Genomic DNA, 17,827 nt, shown 5'->3' on the forward strand with positions numbered 1-17,827 from the left:
AAGGTAGTGGTGAACAACTGTCTTGAAGCCCTGGAGGGAAGAATGAGACTGGACAGACTGGGGGAGTTGGATTGATCCAAAGGCAAGAACAAAGAGGAACATATGAGTGGAGGCGAGAAGTAAGTCTGGATTTTGGGAGTAAATGGCAACAAATGCATCTTCAGAGACTGTTGAAGGCCAATTGAGAAGTTTGTTAAAATGTCCCTTCCATCTCTGAACTATTCCGATGTTTACTGTGATCATTGTTCTTCCATCTGTACTTTAAGCAGGTGCAAATGTTGAACCTGTGGCCCAAAACGTTGTTTTAGAGCAACAAAAAAGATATATGAACCCTCAAGGTCAGTTATTTGTTGAACCTCATCTGCTTTCTTGTTTCACCATGCATTTATGCGATTTTTGGCTCACCAGGAACGAAGTTCAGGGGAGCTTATGCGATGGCGCATTTTCTGTCCGTCAGTCCGTCAGTCTGTAAACACTTGAAACTTCTTCTCCGAAACCGCTGATGGGATTGCGACCAAATTTGGCACAGATGATATTCGTTGTGTTGTGACTCATGTTTGTTCACGGCATTTAAAAGATCGGGATCTAAGGGGGTTTACAGGGGTCAAAGTGGACCCAGGTTTGACCCCCCAAAATAGGATTTGCTTTTTCTCTGAAACTTAGTTACACACACTATTTCGATGAAACTTCACCACAACCTTCATCACCCATGAATTACCAAAGTTTGTTCACGGCACTAAGAAAATCAAAGTCTAAGGAGGTCTACTTGGGGTCAAAGTGGTTTCAGGTTTGACCCCCCAAAATAGGTATTTGCTTTCTTCTCTGAAACTACACACACAATTTTGATGAATCTTGACCACAACCTTCACCACCTGTACCAAAGTTTCTTCACGCAATTAAAAAAGCAATCTGCCCCTTTGGAGGTCTACAGGGGGTTGCTTTCTTCTCAGAAATAAATAGGTATTTGCTTTCTTCTCAGAAACTACACACACAATTTCGATGAAACTTGACCACAACCATAATCACACATGTTGTACCAATGTTTGTTCAAGGCATTAGAAAAATTGGGGTCTTAGGAGGTATATGGGTTTGGGGGAGGGGGTGTTGCCCCCCAAAATAGGTATTTCTTTCTTTCTTTGTTTAAAGTCTCATGAATATGTTAGTATGATCCGACATGCTGCCCTGTCTTCCAGCAACCATTGAAATTGGTTTAAAATACCCTTATTCAGTTCAGTATACTGTTTATTCTACCAGGTGAGCACCAGGCGTTTTGTCCCATGTTTAATAAATGAGATTGCGTTCATGTCGTAGTTTGCTTTCAAATGTCATAATTGAGACTCCATGCCATTCTAGCTTATCGCCAATGTGCTTTCATTCATATTTTCATTTCAATAATGACTGCAAAAAATTCTTACCAACTGTGTGGGTGTTGGGCTCTCTGGAGACACCAGCATTGTTGTATTTATTTTCATGCCAAGCCCAGGTTCCAGTCCACCTGTTATCTTTGGATCCAGGATGGCATCTCGCACCAAGATGCTGCCACCACGGAGCACGAATGAGACAAAGAGCTGCATATGGATGTAATTTCGTCTGCAGTGCAGTTTCCTGTCAGTTAGAGATAAGAGAAAAATGGGGTTAAAGAAAAGTGTTAGGGTTAGGGTTAGGCCTTTCAGACCTTAGGACCTTTCAGACCTCAGAGACCATTAAGACCCAATGATCCGCAAGACCCTTTAAGACCTAGAAGACCCCTAAAATCCTTTAATACCATTAAGACCCCGACGACCCTTAAGACTATGTCCGTCCATGAAGCCGAGTGACTCCATGTCTATTAATTACATACCGTTTGAACGTCGTTGCTCCCTGACTACACATACGTTTATTAATTACGTACTATTGCAATATACCTTTTAAACATTTCGGCCCTTCAGAATGTTGGACCCCTTAGACCCTTGAAGACCCTCTAAGACCCCCAATACCTTTAATACCCCTAATACCCATAAGACCCCCAAACCATTTTGACCCCTAAAGCCTTCAGACCTCTAATACCCCAAACAAATACCCTTTTGACCCATTAAACACTATCTACGATTGGAACACGAACACCCTTTATACCATCCATAACATTTTAAGCGCACATCACACAAACATCTATAGTCTTCTTGCAAAACACAGACTGTACGTTTTTCAGCAAGTAATGCACAAACACCACCCACCCAGAGGGTGGGAACTCTGCCATCTAATATATAAATAAGAAAGTTTGTTCGTTTATGCATTCGGACCCTGCAGAAAACAGTGTGACCAAACTTTGCATGGCCTACTCTTCAATCCAGAGGAAGGTGGAGGGAAATGTTTGGATAAAAAATATTTATTCCAGATACACCAGATATTTGGTCTTCAGACCTCGATGGGTCTTGGGCTTATACACTGTCTGCGTTTTTTTCCCGGGAGTGATCGAGTAATATGTATTGTGAAGATCGTATGTTGAAGTTGTGGTGATTTGTTGTCAACAACACAAATTTAAGTATTACATTATTACATTGAATTTCCCCAAGCAACACTGGGTACCTCAGCTTGTGTGGAATTACAAGATTGTTGTGAAAACCACAGGAGTACAACCAACGCAATATTCTATCTGAGAAAAAAAGCACGCAGAAGTCCTCCGATTTGACTAGAGACTGCATGGCCTTCAAAAGAAAATCACTCCTGGCAGACACATCGACTGTGACACAACGCTTACCGAGACATATTTATGGAGAGCATCACAAAATGTCTGTTGTTCTTTCTACACTTTCTTACAGATCAGCTATATTTCTTACATTTTCATATTAATAAGAATTTCTGTTGAAAATATGGAAAAGACAGAAAATAACATACTTAAAGTACGTGAGGAGAAGAAGAGCAAAGGTGTCGGAAATGATAGATATGGAGTAGCCAACCGTGTAGATGGTTGACAATCTCTGGTACATTTCCTGAAAATAAATGAGGGCAGGGTTGCACAGGTAAAGTGTAGTGAACAGCAATAATCAAACACTCAATTCAGGCTATTGACAAGGAAATGTCAAGGGTGTTTTGGAACATTTAATTTAATTTAAAAACGTTGATAAAATGAAATAAATTCCTAGGTAGGGCAGAGGTGAAAATTTTGTGACTTGGCATGAGACTCCCACAAACACAGTGAAAGCTCTAGCGCTGAACTATTTATTGAGTCATCAGGAGTGTGTTCCGTTGGCAAGTAGCTTAATTGCTTTCGCTTTCCAAGCCAGTCGCTTCGTATCACAATCAACTACATTGCAAGCCACCCATCTAGCCACTCGACAATTATGGAGCAAAGAGAGGTGCTTTGTTATGTCAGCAAAAATGGCCACCATAGTTGGATTCCAACCGACTCTATAACCAATGGAATGTTCAGAGGCATACCCCTGTTATGTATAGTCATAGTATAGTATTGAAACGTGCATTTCATACTGTTATTGTTACTTCTGCTTTTCATCCTAATTCTTCAAGATCTACAAACATGCAACATGCAACCTCTCCCGTCCCCAAAATGTACATTGGTAGGGTCCATACAAGCTTGGTCGGGGGCTCCTCCCTATGACTCCCCATTTATTTATCTTTCTTTCCCTTTTCCTCTTCCTTTGTAGCTGCTGCCAACAAAATATATTTGCTTGAGTACCATGATTGCATTCTTTACATGGAGACCGCCATTTTGTTAAGTGGAGACCAGCACTCCGTTCCATTGGAGTGTTTGCATCAAGCAAGCCACTTGGAAATCGATTGCAAAACTAACGGAACAAACCCTAGAAGTTTCTCACATGAACACTACGAGCTACAATGATGAACATCACGGGCGGAAGAGGGTGAATTCCCTAACGGCCAGCAGAGGGACGGAGAGGAGTGGCGACCCCCGTCGATACAACACACTTACTCGTGTGTACCAGTCATAGAAAGGCAATATGATGGCAAGCACGCCATCATTGCCCAAGGAAGCTTGAAACCCGGGACCCGGTACCCGGACTTGAACCCAGCAACCTCATCACTTACACGGTGACAGCCCACTGAGCTATTGAGTCTCCGGGATATCATCAGAGATTTCTCACATTAACACTGTGAGCTTTATAATGGCCGATGTCTTACGTGCCTGCTAGGAAGACCCCGGATGTGAGTGTATATATGTGTATGTGAGTGTGTGAAAGTGCATTGAAGATGAACTCATCTAACAATTTAAGAAATACGCGATTTAAGAAAAATATTTAATTTAATTTATTTAAGAAATTTATACACACACACACACATATATATATTGTTACGGACGCGGTTAAAGATGTTATATTTGCCGAGCGGAGGCTCCGCGACCGAACAGTTATTCCCCGTTTCTAAAACCCGATTTACCCCAAACTTTGGCCGGATCGCGCCACCGCTATTCAATCGGGAAAACTCTAAAGCGACCGAATGCAAAGAGGAAGAAGACGTACAGAAGAGTAACTGGGTTTATTATTTACACATATAAGCAGGAAGAAAGCAGTCATGTTTATTTACAGGCACATGAGATGCAGGTGACACAGTGAAATCCTTAGCTTATACAAGCTTAATTAACCCAGGGACAGAACAAACAAGGACAGACTCACGCGGGGAATGATGATAGGACTGGTGGGAGATGGATGGCTGGCGGGATAGGGAGGTCCAACTGGTCCTGCAGCCGATCGACTCGTTGGGCAGCCGCCGCTCCTTCGCGGCCCTGCTCCAAACTGCCGTCCAGGCCTCACGCTGCTGTGGCTGCAGTTTCGGTGGCTCCAGCTGCAGTAAATGCAGTTTCGGTGGCTCGAGCTGCAGTAAATGCAGTTTCGGTGGCTCGAGCTGTAGTAAGTGCAGTTTCGGTGGCTCGAGCTGCAGCTCAACTCTGGACTTCTCCCGGACTCAACTCAAAGCGCCTCTCTTGGACCCAACTGCTTGGACTCCCTCTCGTCTCTCTGTAAAAGCTCATCTCCTCGGGAAACGCCCTGCCGTGGGTTATATAGGCCCCGCCCTCAACCTTTGCGAACCTCCCCGATCGCTCTTCCTCCGCCCTCTCTAGCCAAACCCCTGGCTCATGGTTGGTCGAGTGGGGCTGGCTCACTCCTCCCCTCTATGACGAGGTGGAGACACGCCTTTATTCTCCGACCCTGCCTCGTGGTCAATGGCGGCAATTGGAGGGGAGGTTCTTGGCAATGGCACTCGAGGCCTGGCAATGACGAAAGGGGAAATGAAAGTTTTGGGAATGGGAATGAAGGGAATCTATCTCTTTCACTGGTGCAATGGAGTATTTCAATTAATGGGAGACACAGCCTTACCCTAAAACACATAATAAGATATAACTATCGAACAGGGGTATTCTATGATGGGCTGACGTGCATGCTCTTGGACTAATTATGGGACGCCCTTTGACCTTTACACAGCTCCGGAGGCAGGAGGCGCAGAATAAACAATATTCATCACCAATTTACCACAATACAACACAATCAAAAAAATGCAATCCTCATATCCGCAACAATATATATATATATATATATATATATATACATATATATATATATATATAGATATATAATTATATATATATAGATATATATATTGTTACGGACACGGCTAGGATGTTGTTTGCCGAGCAGATGGCCGCCGCGCCCGCACAGTTACCCCGACTAACCCGATTCCTGAACGTTGGCCAAAATCGCGCCACAGATATTCAATAGGGAAAAGACAAAGGTGACACGGATGTGAAGAAGAAGAAGAAGAAGAAGGAGACAAAAAGGTTTGAAATGCTACTAAATTTATTCCTACTATTTACACAATCAAAGAAACCAAGGAGAAGGAAGGATAATAAAATAAAGCAGAAAGAGGGATGGACCAGAAAGACACAGTGAAAATACTAGCTTATCTAAACAGGCTTAACTTAACCCAGGACAGAACCAACAAGACGGACTCACACGGGGAATTGCAGAGTGGATTGGCTGGAAGGAGGTGGGTGGCTGGAGGGGGAGGAAGGCACGGAGCTGGCTGGAGCCTGACCCCACACGGGACGTCGGGCTGGACCTCGACGGCCGCCGATGCCACCGATCCTGTCGTGTGCACGGGGTAACGGGTCGGAGCTGCTTGGTGGAGCCAACGCTGCTGGTGGGGGGTCTGGCGTGACGGGTTCTCTCTCCTTCTCTCACAAACTCCAGGACTCTTTCTCTCTTTCTTAGTCCAACAACTTCCTCTCTTGCTTAGTCCAACTCTTCCTCTCTTGCTTAGTCCAACAACAACTTCCTCTTGCTTTCGTGCGCGTTCTATATAGCGCCTCAGGCGATCAAGCCGCTGGTGTCCAGGACACGCCCATCGGTCAGCTCGCTTCGGCCCTGATTGGTCGGCACGGCCCTCTGGCTCCGCCCTTGATGACGATGGGCGGGCACGCCCAGGAGTTGGCAGCTCCTCCCCCTTCTTCTCCAAGCCGACCTCATGGCGAATGGAGTCGTGGAGGGAACAGTTGGCAATTGCAGCAAAGTGGACGGCAGGTGAAATGCAGCAAAGTGGACGGCAGATGAAATGCAGCAAAGTGGACGGCAGATGAAATGCAGCAAAGTGGACGGCAGATGAAATGCAGCAAAGTGGCTAAACCTGGCACTTGGAAGATGCCATGTCAGAGGGATCTACTTTATTTAATGCAGTGCAATGGAGTGTCAATTAATGGAAGACACAGCCTTACACTAATACACATAATAAGGATATAACTGTCAACAAGGGGGAAATCTATGATTGGCTGACGTGATTGTTTATGACCTAATTACGGGACGCCCTTTGACCTTTATACATAACTGGAGTAAGGAGGGCGATATTTTTACAACAATTTACACAACAACAACAAAAAAAAAACCATTCTCATATCCACAACAATATATATATATATGTATATATATATATATATATATATATATATATATATATATATATATATATATATATATATGTATATATATATGTATATATATATGTATATATATATATATGTATATATATATATATATATATATATATATATATATATATATATATATATATATATTGTTATGGTTTTCCGCCACCCTTCTTACCCTTACCAAGGGGGGATTAAGCCCCTTGTTCTTTCTGCGCCTGGCGTAACCGAGAGACTTGAAACGCCTCTTCCGGGCAAACGCAAGGTAGGGTTTCGGGACCAAGTCTCGCTCGTACCTAAATACCTGCGCCGCCATGGAAGCGGGGAACCAGGCCTCGCACGAGCCACGTGTAATTTGAGTACACCAAGTGGATTGCGTACCATGTGGTCCGTGCAGTCACCATTGATATTGGACCCCGATTAGAGCGGTTCTATTCATACCACGCTTAGTCAATGAAGGAAAACAGGAACAATCAAATGGAAGGAAGAACACAGGTTTAATTAATTATTCCCAATATTATGTACAATGATCGGTAGAAGCAGAGACACAGAGCAGAACTTAAACAGTCTTATTCTTAAATCCCAGACATGGGCCCGTTCGCACTCACACAGGGAAATTGCAGGCAAGATGATGTTCAGGCCAAACACGCCGACTTGGTCGTCCAGGAACGGCCCCGTCCGGCTCTCCTCGGTCACAGCACGTCCCGCGAAGATGGCAAGCAGGCGGTGGAAGGATCCTCGTAGCGCGTCTCCCGAACAAAAGCAGATGATGAGGCAGGAAGGTGGGAAGGAATGTACGCGTCTCTCGGCGCGGCTGGCAGTTCCACAGCGCGTTTAGCAACCAGCGCGCTATCACTCGCGTAACCCAATGCACTATAGCGGCTCGGCTTCAAGCTCAACTGAGCGTCACATTAATATGAGCGCGTATCCTGGTTCATGCGCGTCTTTCTCCGATCTCGTATCTCTCAAACTCCACTGCTGACCACACTCCTTCCACTCCTCTTCTCTCTCGTGAGTCCTCTCAATGCCAACTCACCGCCAACTGCTCGACGCCCGACTGCTCCTGGTGGCTTTGCGCAACGGTTATATCGACACACCCTGAGCCTTCTCGAACGTTCCAACCACGTCCTGTGATGCAGTGCTGCAGCCACACCCTGTGAGCCCTGATTGGTGGTTCGCGCTTACCGTCAGCTTCTTCGCCGCCCTCATTCGGGCCCGGCCCGACCCTCCAGGCCGGCCTCATGTTAATTCGCACCAAAAAGCCAAAGGCTGCACAAAGAGGCGTAAGAGGCATAAGGCAATGGAGGCGGGATAAGGCAATGGAAGTACGAGAAGGACCTACTCTCATTACTCTCCTCAATGCAAAACTAACACAGCAAAAGGACTATTCTCACACATACTATGAAATAACTGAACTATCGCGAGGCTACGTGTTGTTGTGTGACAAACTATGAGGGGGAAATTTAACCCTTATTATACAAAACTCAAAACCGCAACTATATATATATATTGTTACAGACACGACTTTGATGTTAAAGTGGGCCGAGCGGAATGGCCGTCGTGTCCGCACAAATTACCCGACTATACTCGACGTTGACGAAGTCGCGTTACGCTGGCTCAATAAGAAAAAGAAGACACCCGGCTGGGTTATAAAATGACGACACCAGGGATACGGTTCTCAAGACCTCCGGAGGAGATTATATTCGTTACGGAAGGTCAGATTACAGGGACGAGAGGTACAACATAGAAAGACAAGCACTTAGACACAATCTTATATTATTCCCCAACAGACGACAGGCAAACGGGACAAGGCTGACTCACACGGGGGTTGATGGAAAGGACAGGCGGGTAGCGATGGCTCCAGGTGCACCTGTGCTCAAAGGTTAGAATCGACCCGGTCCGGTCCAGAGATGCGGGAGGTTTCACAGCGCTCGGAGGGGACGTTCTTTCACAGGCGGGCCTTTCTCTCTCAGCGCTCGCAGGTCCTTCTTTCTCCAGCTCGGGGCGCATCTGACGTCACATCCGGCGCGGGGCCGCGTATATCCGGCGGGGAGTGACACGCCCTCGGCTCGCTAGCGCCGCCCCAGATGGAATCGGTCCGCCCTTCTGATTGGGTGCGGGGGGTTACCAGGCTCCGCCCTTGAGGAGGAGCTGACAGCCAGCCCCTCCGTGGTAACCCCGTGGAGCGCGTGGTCAATGGCGCTAATCGAGCCGGTGTGAGGACGCATCCTCCCCCCCGCGCCGCCGCGCCGCCCCCATCCCCTCCGTTGCTGCAGCCATAGTTGGTTGGGGAAGAAGATGGAAGGAGGTATGGGAAAGGTCCTAAACTCACTACTGATGCCATATAATCACATTCTGGTGCAACGAAGAGTCATAATTAATGGAGACGAGGCCTTAACTGACATAGAATAAGAATAACTAGGAAGATGTCCGAAAGTTGTCTACGTGTGGTGCGGTGGACCTGGGCACGACATTTAATGGGGGAATAAGGGGAAGGTCGGCTCTACTGATTGTTATTTACATGCAATGGGACTAGGGAATGGGGGATTGGGGAAAGTTGGGGAGTATTGGAGAAAATAGGGGAATATTTACAAGCGGATATGGAGGCCAAATTCCATATTCGCAACATTGCACCCTTCTCTACCCTCGGGGCGTCCCGACCCGATAAATTTTTACCTACTTTAGTGTGGCACGCAATGTAGTTCCCTCTACTATTAACTCTACCCTGAGTGCGACAGTTTTACAGATATTCACAAATGAGTAAATATGTCCCCCTGCGACGTTGCACCCTTCTCCTCACAGAAACACACCCACAGGATAACCGAATCCGGAAAGAATTCTCAAACTACACATACAGCCGGTAGGGAGCATTATTTACACGACTACGCTGCTATTTACACTACGATCCAGGACCTGTTTTTGGAGGGACACATGCAGATGTTATGCACAGAGAGAGCGCGCTTGCCAGCATCGATACACCAACCCACGAGTGCTCTGTGGCCGACGGCCTTTAATAACGTGCAGAGCACCCTTCCCGAGCATCAAAAGCACCACCCCACCACCAATCGGTGCAGTCACCATTGTTCATTGGAATAAAAATAAATTCGACAACCCCTAACCCTGCAGGTGTCTCTTGCTCTTCTTGTGGTGCACTTGGTGTTAACTAAAAGTGGTTCACCTGTATGGCATAGGTGCCACGTTGACCCATAGGTCCATCCCCGGGTGGTGCTTGGCCGCAAACGAACTGCGGTCCATTGTGGGTGGCCACAAACATTGCGGTCCATATGGTGTATCGATCCCGGCAGCAAACAGCGAAAGTGCAGGCCCACAACTGCGCAGCCAGCACCTCTCTCTCCTCTCTCTCTACCCCAAAGCCAGATCCTCGGAGGTGGGAGACAAAAGAAGCAGACAAGTGAGTAAGGTGGTAAGGGCGCAAAAGTGCACGCAATGTAAGGTGATGCACACTGGGGGCACATGGGAACCAGGTGAGACAGGTACGTTCCTATCGTATGCCCCCCCCCCCACCAGGTAACCTACATGGCCCCTCCCTTACCCCTTACTGTATCCACACAACACAACACTACCCATAAACATCTACTTTACAAATCGACAAACATCCCTACTGTCTTCCCCGTTCCTCCCATATACCAAATTCGTCTTCTCTCCCTCCTAACCAATCAAATTTGCCATTTTCAACTCTCATCAAAATTTGCCATCTCCAACTGCACATCAAAATTTGCCATTACCAATTCATCATCAGTCCCTCCTAGGGAGGGAGAGATGGAATCACCCCAATGTCTCATCCACGTCGTGATGCGTCTCACAAATCCACACAGCGATTCATCTCCTGCAACAAAACAAAGAAAACACAGGTGTGGAGTCATCATCATCACCACAGGTAAGTGGCTGCGTATGGTGCGACAGGTTCATCAATCCTAACTATTTCCTAAGTGACTTTAACAACTTTACACTACCCGGGGTCTTTCTCCGGCCAAACCATTGGCCCTCTTACACTATGGGTTCTAAAAACCAATTCCCATTGGCCAAACTGTGGTGCTTTCCAATTTGGGGTCTCACTCCCCCGATTCATCTCTCGGTGCCCTCGCACAATTTCTGGGCTGTGGCGTGTACCTCTCCCAGCGGGTCTACCCACCTGCACACCTCCACCACTGTAGTTGCCTCCGAGCTTACCTGCTCCTTACCCTAACCTAACTACCTGGGGAAGGCCCTCTGGCTCTCTCCCCACTCGGTGCCCTCTCTGGCACTGGGCTGCCCGATCCACACCCGGGATCCTCAGGCACCCACTCACAACTACCGGCTCCCAGAGCCCACCTGCGGCCTCACCTGGCCGACATCCTCACAGTGGTGGAGTGCCCAACCAACTACACACACTAACAGGCTACACGCCCAGCCATTTCCACAACACTAATGCACCCATCCACAACACCATTCTGCCACCGCACCACAAATGCCAATATCCAACCACAATTTACCTATACCCTCTACCTAACACTTACACTACCCACCCCGGGTACTCGTGAAAGGGGTCCACTCTTCCCCATCCACACCTTCGCACCATGCACACCACTCCGTACCACTTACTCCAACTCTCTCCACACACCTGTACTTGCACACCTGTGCTCTCACACCTGGTGCCACCTGCACCCTTCTCTCCCCAAGCGCATTCGCGCTGATCCACACACTCACTACTCATACACTGCTCCACACACCTGTCCAGTTGCACACCTGTGCAATCACACCTGTTCAATTCTCACACACACGGCATCATCTCAGCTAACTACTCCCTTCTAAAACCTGCGCTTCCCAGTCGTCCCTTTAAACTATTGCGCTCCCTCGTCATTATCATCCACACTAATCTACCTGCGTCCCCCCTACAGGTATCAGTCACTAACTAACCTTAACGTCACCTAATGTCATCTTCTAGGGCCCTATCAATATAACCTAACCCACCCGGGCTAGTTTTCACTGCCATACACCCCATAATCTAGTGCTCCTTTGCCCCCACTATATGGGAAAGGTGGCAGGGATGCCATCCCACCCCATCGGGGGTCTCTCACTACCAATTTTGCACATCAAATTGCAACAAATTAAAAATTTGCCAATCACTACCCATCATCTGCCAATCACTACTGCCAATCCCTTGCCAATCATCAAATTTTGTTTTTCTCTAATTTTGGGTCCAATACACTAACCTCATCACCCAGTCGACTCACTAATACCTCTCGGTGCGCCAATCCCTGTCCAAAGCCCGGCTTCGTAAAGCCAAGCAATGGATGCTGGTTGTTTTGTGCCAGCGGCTGGATGCGTCCGGCATTCGGGGCAGGGACGGGGGCTTACCCGGGCCGAGATCCCACGCACCACCTCGGCGTGGAGCCATCCAATGTCCCGATCTCGACCTGCCGGCACGTCTCAACAAAACGTGGTCGCCATAACGACCCTTCCTATCGGGCTGCCCGCTCCGCCTAGTGGAGCACGGACGCGGCCGTTCAAAGCGAGGCCCAGCACGCACCGAGGGCCCGATTCGGCTATAAGTCGTTCTAAACTCTTCCCCGTCTAACGTCGATGCTTCACCTGCATGCTTACATCCCGCAGCCCGTTCCTTGCTCACACATCCAGCCGTGCCCATGCTCCTCGTACCTTTCCTTACACACCCAGGTACACCCATTCCACTCACAGCCTTGGTCACACACCTGACCACCGAACACTTTGGCACACATTCGTTGCTCGCACACCTTACTAACACACCTCTTCGCGCCCCCTCCTCGGTCACCTCCTCTGTGACAATCACAGGTGTGCCCTCATTCGCACACCCATCCACGTGCCTCACCACCAACTCCAGCGTGCATTCCCACTCACGCTCTACCATTCCAGGTGTGCATCCTTCCATCCCAGGTGTACATCCTCGCTCCCCTGTCACAACCAACTCACGCTCCTTGTCACTCTCACTACTCTCACTACTCTCACCTCCACTCGTGACAACGCACTCACCCTTACTCTTGACAGCACACTCTTTCTCCATGCACCTGTCCGTCACACACCTTTCTCGCGCACACTCTCCCGTTACACCCTCTGTAACACTCACCACAGGTGGACACTCTTCCTTACTTCTGACAGCGCACTCTTTCCTCATGCACCTGTCGGTCACACACCTTTCTCGCGCACACTCTCCCGTTACACCCTCTGTAACACTCACCACAGGTGGACACTCTTCCTTACTTCTGACAGCGCACTCTTTCCTCATGCACCTGTCCGTCACACACCTTTCTCGCGCACACTCCTGCGCACACTCTCCCGTCACACCCTCTGTAACACTCACCACAGGTGGACACTCTTCCTTACTTCTGACAGCGCACTCTTTCCTCATGCACCTGTCCGTCACACACCTTTCTCGCGCACACTCCTGCGCACACTCTCCCGTCACACCCTCTGTAACACTCACCACACCGCGCTCCCATGTGCTCCCTCGCACACACGCTACGACCGACTCACTCTCGCCAGCACACTCACTCCTTGGTACACACTTTTTCCTCACACACCCCAGAGTCGGACTTTCTTGCACACCTCCATTTTCACACACCAGACCTGTCGCACACTTCACCCACGGCCTCTCACGAACACCCGGGTCCATCTCGACCCCCAAGCTCCTTAAATCCCCTGGCGCATCATACGCACGACCATATTGGTCACCACTTACACCGGGTCCTCTTCCTCTTCGCTTCTCCTCCATCACCTGCGAATCCCTCATCCGGTTAATGAGCACATCATCACGATCCAAACACAGACTTTGGACCAATTATTTTATCTCCTCTTTTATCTCTTTCTTATCCCCTCTCCGTCGCTTCTTAATTTCGCTCATCCCTTCTTCCACTTCTTCTAATTTGTGCTTCACCTCTTTTATTCCCCGGTACGTCTCCTCAAGCTCGTCCTCCAAGGCTACCTTGACCGTTTCCATGTGCGTCCTCACCTGCCGGTCCGTCGTCTCCATTACCTCTATCACCTCGTCCAACCTCGTTGTCAGTCCCTCACGTACCATCTGACATTCCCTCTTCGTCGCTACCAAGTCATTTTTTAGGTCATTTTTTGTCGCTTTTAACCCTCCTAATACCGCAGTGTTCCTTTGAACCTGCTCCGTTAGTTCTTTTTGTCCCTCCGTCAGCTGTTCCACCTCCTGCGTCAGGACCTCTATGCCCCCTTGTAACTTTACAGTCCCCTTTCTCACCTCTTTCTCCATGCGCTCCTTACAGTGCCTCACCTCCTCGCGCACTCCTCCGACCTCCTCACTCACTCCTCTTCTGATCTCCTCTCCCATCACTTGCATCTCCTGCCCAGATGCCACCCTCATCTGCTCCATTTCCTCCCTGTGAGCATCCAGTTTGGTTTCTACCCCCATTCTGACCCCCTCTATCTGCTGCTCCATTTGTTTAACTTCCCTTTCCGCTTGGTCCCTCATGTCCCTCAATTTGCCTTCCATACTGTTTTCTAACCCCTCTAACCCATTTTTCACTCCCTCTATCTGATTCTCCTGGGCAGCCATTCTATTTTCTACCCCCATTAACCCATTTTTCACTTCTTTTATCCCGTTGTCTAACCCCTCAAAATTATTGTCTAACTTCCCAAATTTCTTGTCTAACTCCTCAAAATTATTGTCTAACTTCCCAAATTTCTTGTCTAATCCCTTAAAATTATTGTCTAACCCCTCACCGGTACCCCTCATTTGGCCCTCTAATCGCCCACTATCAACCCTCATTTGGGGCTCCATCCTATCCATTTTTGCATTCAGTTGGGTCAAGAATAATCTGAGGTCAAACCCGGTTTGCCCAGCGTCCCCAGCCGCCACCGCAGGCTCGCCCTCCGCGGCGCCGCTATTTTGGGACCCTTCAACCACGTGAGCGAGCGCGCCATTTTGCGCGCCCGCTACTTCGTGCGTGACGGCGCTATTTTGCGAACCTGCCGCCCTCACTGCTTCGCTCTCCTCATGTCCCTCAATTTGGTCCTGGACCGACCCTGCTTCACTCTCCCCTACCGGACCCCAGCCGTCTTGATCCGCCATAGCGCGACTTTCAAAATTCGAGTTTCGTAACACCAATCCAAATTTTGCTGTTATAATTTCGTCGAGCGCAGTAACCGCGGGACCGCGCTCCGGATCGATTTGGTCGAGCGCCGTACGCGCTCCGGCTCGATTTTCCCTCCCAAAATTTGGGCCTAACTAATTTAGTCCCGGGTCCGAATCTCACTCCTCGACACCAATTGTTACTCGAATAGTACAATTGGTGTTCCAAAATTTGGGCTAAATAAATTTAGTCCCAGGTTCGAATCCAACTCCTGACAACCAATTGTTACCGACACGACTTTGATGTTAAAGTGGGCCGAGCGGAATGGCCGTCGTGTCCGCACAAATTACCCGACTATACTCGACGTTGACGAAGTCGCGTTACGCTGGCTCAATAAGAAAAAGAAGACACCCGGCTGGGTTATAAAATGACGACACCAGGGATACGGTTCTCAAGACCTCCGGAGGAGATTATATTCGTTATGGAAGGTCAGATTACAGGGACGAGAGGTACAACATAGAAAGACAAGCACTTAGACACAATCTTATATTATTCCCCAACAGACGACAGGCAAACGGGACAAGGCTGACTCACACGGGGGTTGATGGAAAGGACAGGCGGGTAGCGATGGCTCCAGGTGCACCTGTGCTCAAAGGTTAGAATCGACCCGGTCCGGTCCAGAGATGCGGGAGGTTTCACAGCGCTCGGAGGGGACGTTCTTTCACAGGCGGGCCTTTCTCTCTCAGCGCTCGCAGGTCCTTCTTTCTCCAGCTCGGGGCGCATCTGACGTCACATCCGGCGCGGGGCCGCGTATATCCGGCGGGGAGTGACACGCCCTCGGCTCGCTAGCGCCGCCCCAGATGGAATCGGTCCGCCCTTCTGATTGGGTGCGGGGGGTTACCAGGCTCCGCCCTTGAGGAGGAGCTGACAGCCAGCCCCTCCGTGGTAACCCCGTGGAGCGCGTGGTCAATGGCGCTAATCGAGCCGGTGTGAGGACGCATCCTCCCCCCCGCGCCGCCGCGCCGCCCCCATCCCCTCCGTTGCTGCAGCCATAGTTGGTTGGGGAAGAAGATGGAAGGAGGTATGGGAAAGGTCCTAAACTCACTACTGATGCCATATAATCACATTCTGGTGCAACGAAGAGTCATAATTAATGGAGACGAGGCCTTAACTGACATAGAATAAGAATAACTAGGAAGATGTCCGAAAGTTGTCTACGTGTGGTGCGGTGGACCTGGGCACGACATTTAATGGGGGAATAAGGGGAAGGTCGGCTCTACTGATTGTTATTTACATGCAATGGGACTAGGGAATGGGGGATTGGGGAAAGTTGGGGAGTATTGGAGAAAATAGGGGAATATTTACAAGCGGATATGGAGGCCAAATTCCATATTCGCAACAATATATATATATAATATATAATATATAATATATATATATATATATATATATATATATATATATATATATATATATATATATATATATATATATATATATATATATATATATATATATATATAATAAAGTTTTTGTTTGTTTGTTTGTTTGTCTGCACGCGCTAATCTCCTGAATGGTGAAAGATAGGAGGAAACCTTCCTCCTATCTTTCTCAACAATGGATGGAGGTCCTCAACGCCAAACAGGAAATTAGAGCTGTCTCCCTTGACATTTCACGTGCCTTCGATACGGTCTGGCACCCCGCTCTGCTCACCAAACTCTCCTCCTTTGGTATCCATGGAAATCGCCACGCATGGGTGGCGGACTTCCTCTCTGGTCGTAGTCAACGTGTGGCCCTGAATGGGTTTCTCTCATCTCCTCTTCCTGTTCAGGCTGGAGTTCCCCAAGGTAGTGTTCTGGGCCCTGTGCTTTTTCTGGTCTTCATCAATGATCTCTCTGACTCTCTTGAAAATCCTCTCTATCTCTTTGCTGACGACTCTACTCTCTGTCGCTCCATTCCTCATCCCTCAGATCGGCAGTCTGCAGCCTCCTCACTCTCTGCAGACCTGGACAAAATCACAGACTGGGCAAACAAATGGAACATGTCTTTCAATCCTGATAAATCTCACACTCTTACGATGTCTCTCCGAAAAGACTGACTGGAAAACCCTCCCATCCACTTTCTGAATAATCCTCTCCAAGAAGTTCTGTCACTGAAGCTTTTGGGTCTCACTATTTGCCATGATCTTTCCTGGGAAAACCACATTTCAAATCTGGCCTCCAAAGCCAGTCGCCGACTGGGCATCCTCCGTCGTGCGAAGTCCTTCCTTGGCACACCTGAGCTCCTCACCACATACAAGGCTTTCATCCGCAGCTCTATGGAATACTGCTCTCCCCTCTGGTCTGGTGCTCCTGCCTCACACCTAGCTCGTATTCACGCTGTTGAAACCAAAGCGTTCAGAATCATTGGAATCTCCCGCGATGAAGCTAACTCCAAGGGCCTTTCACTCACTCACCACAGGCAGGTTGGTGATCTTTCCGTCTTTTACCGACTCCTCTCTGGCCTTGCCCCCCCAGCTCTCTCTGGGCTCTGTCCCCCAAATATTCCTACAGGTCGCACAAGATCTGCCTGCAACCCTCTTATGGTTAAACTGCCAAAATCAAGACTTTCTGCTCACCTTCACTCCTTCATTCCTCTTTTCTCCCACCTCTGGAACAAACTCCCTCACTCTCTTCAATCCCACCCCACCCTCCAGGTCTTTAAAACAGCTGTTCACCACCATCTCTTATCCTCCCCAATCCAAAACCTTGATCTTTTCTACCCCCGCTAATTTCGGTCCCCTTGGGTTTTTATACCTCTGCCCCCCCCCCCCTTCCCACGCCTCCTGCCC

General features: G+C 48.6%; 1 protein-coding gene across 1 annotated transcript in view; it reads right to left on the reverse strand.

The window, feature by feature from the left end:
- The window catches only part of LOC137430909 (parathyroid hormone/parathyroid hormone-related peptide receptor), a 189,385-nt gene that overhangs the window by 94,914 nt on the left and 76,644 nt on the right, over positions 1 to 17,827 (reverse strand). The window contains exons 5-6 of the mRNA XM_078782470.1: positions 2,875 to 2,969; positions 1,416 to 1,605 (exon numbers count right to left, since the gene is read on the reverse strand). Coding sequence (XP_078638596.1) covers positions 1,416 to 1,605; positions 2,875 to 2,969 — 285 coding nt within the window. The remainder of the gene's footprint in view (positions 1 to 1,415; positions 1,606 to 2,874; positions 2,970 to 17,827) is intronic.

The sequence above is a fragment of the Myxine glutinosa genome, chromosome 7 (assembly GCF_964187855.1).
Source record: "Myxine glutinosa chromosome 7, kmMyxGlut1.1, whole genome shotgun sequence".
Taxonomy (NCBI): domain Eukaryota; kingdom Metazoa; phylum Chordata; class Myxini; order Myxiniformes; family Myxinidae; genus Myxine; species Myxine glutinosa.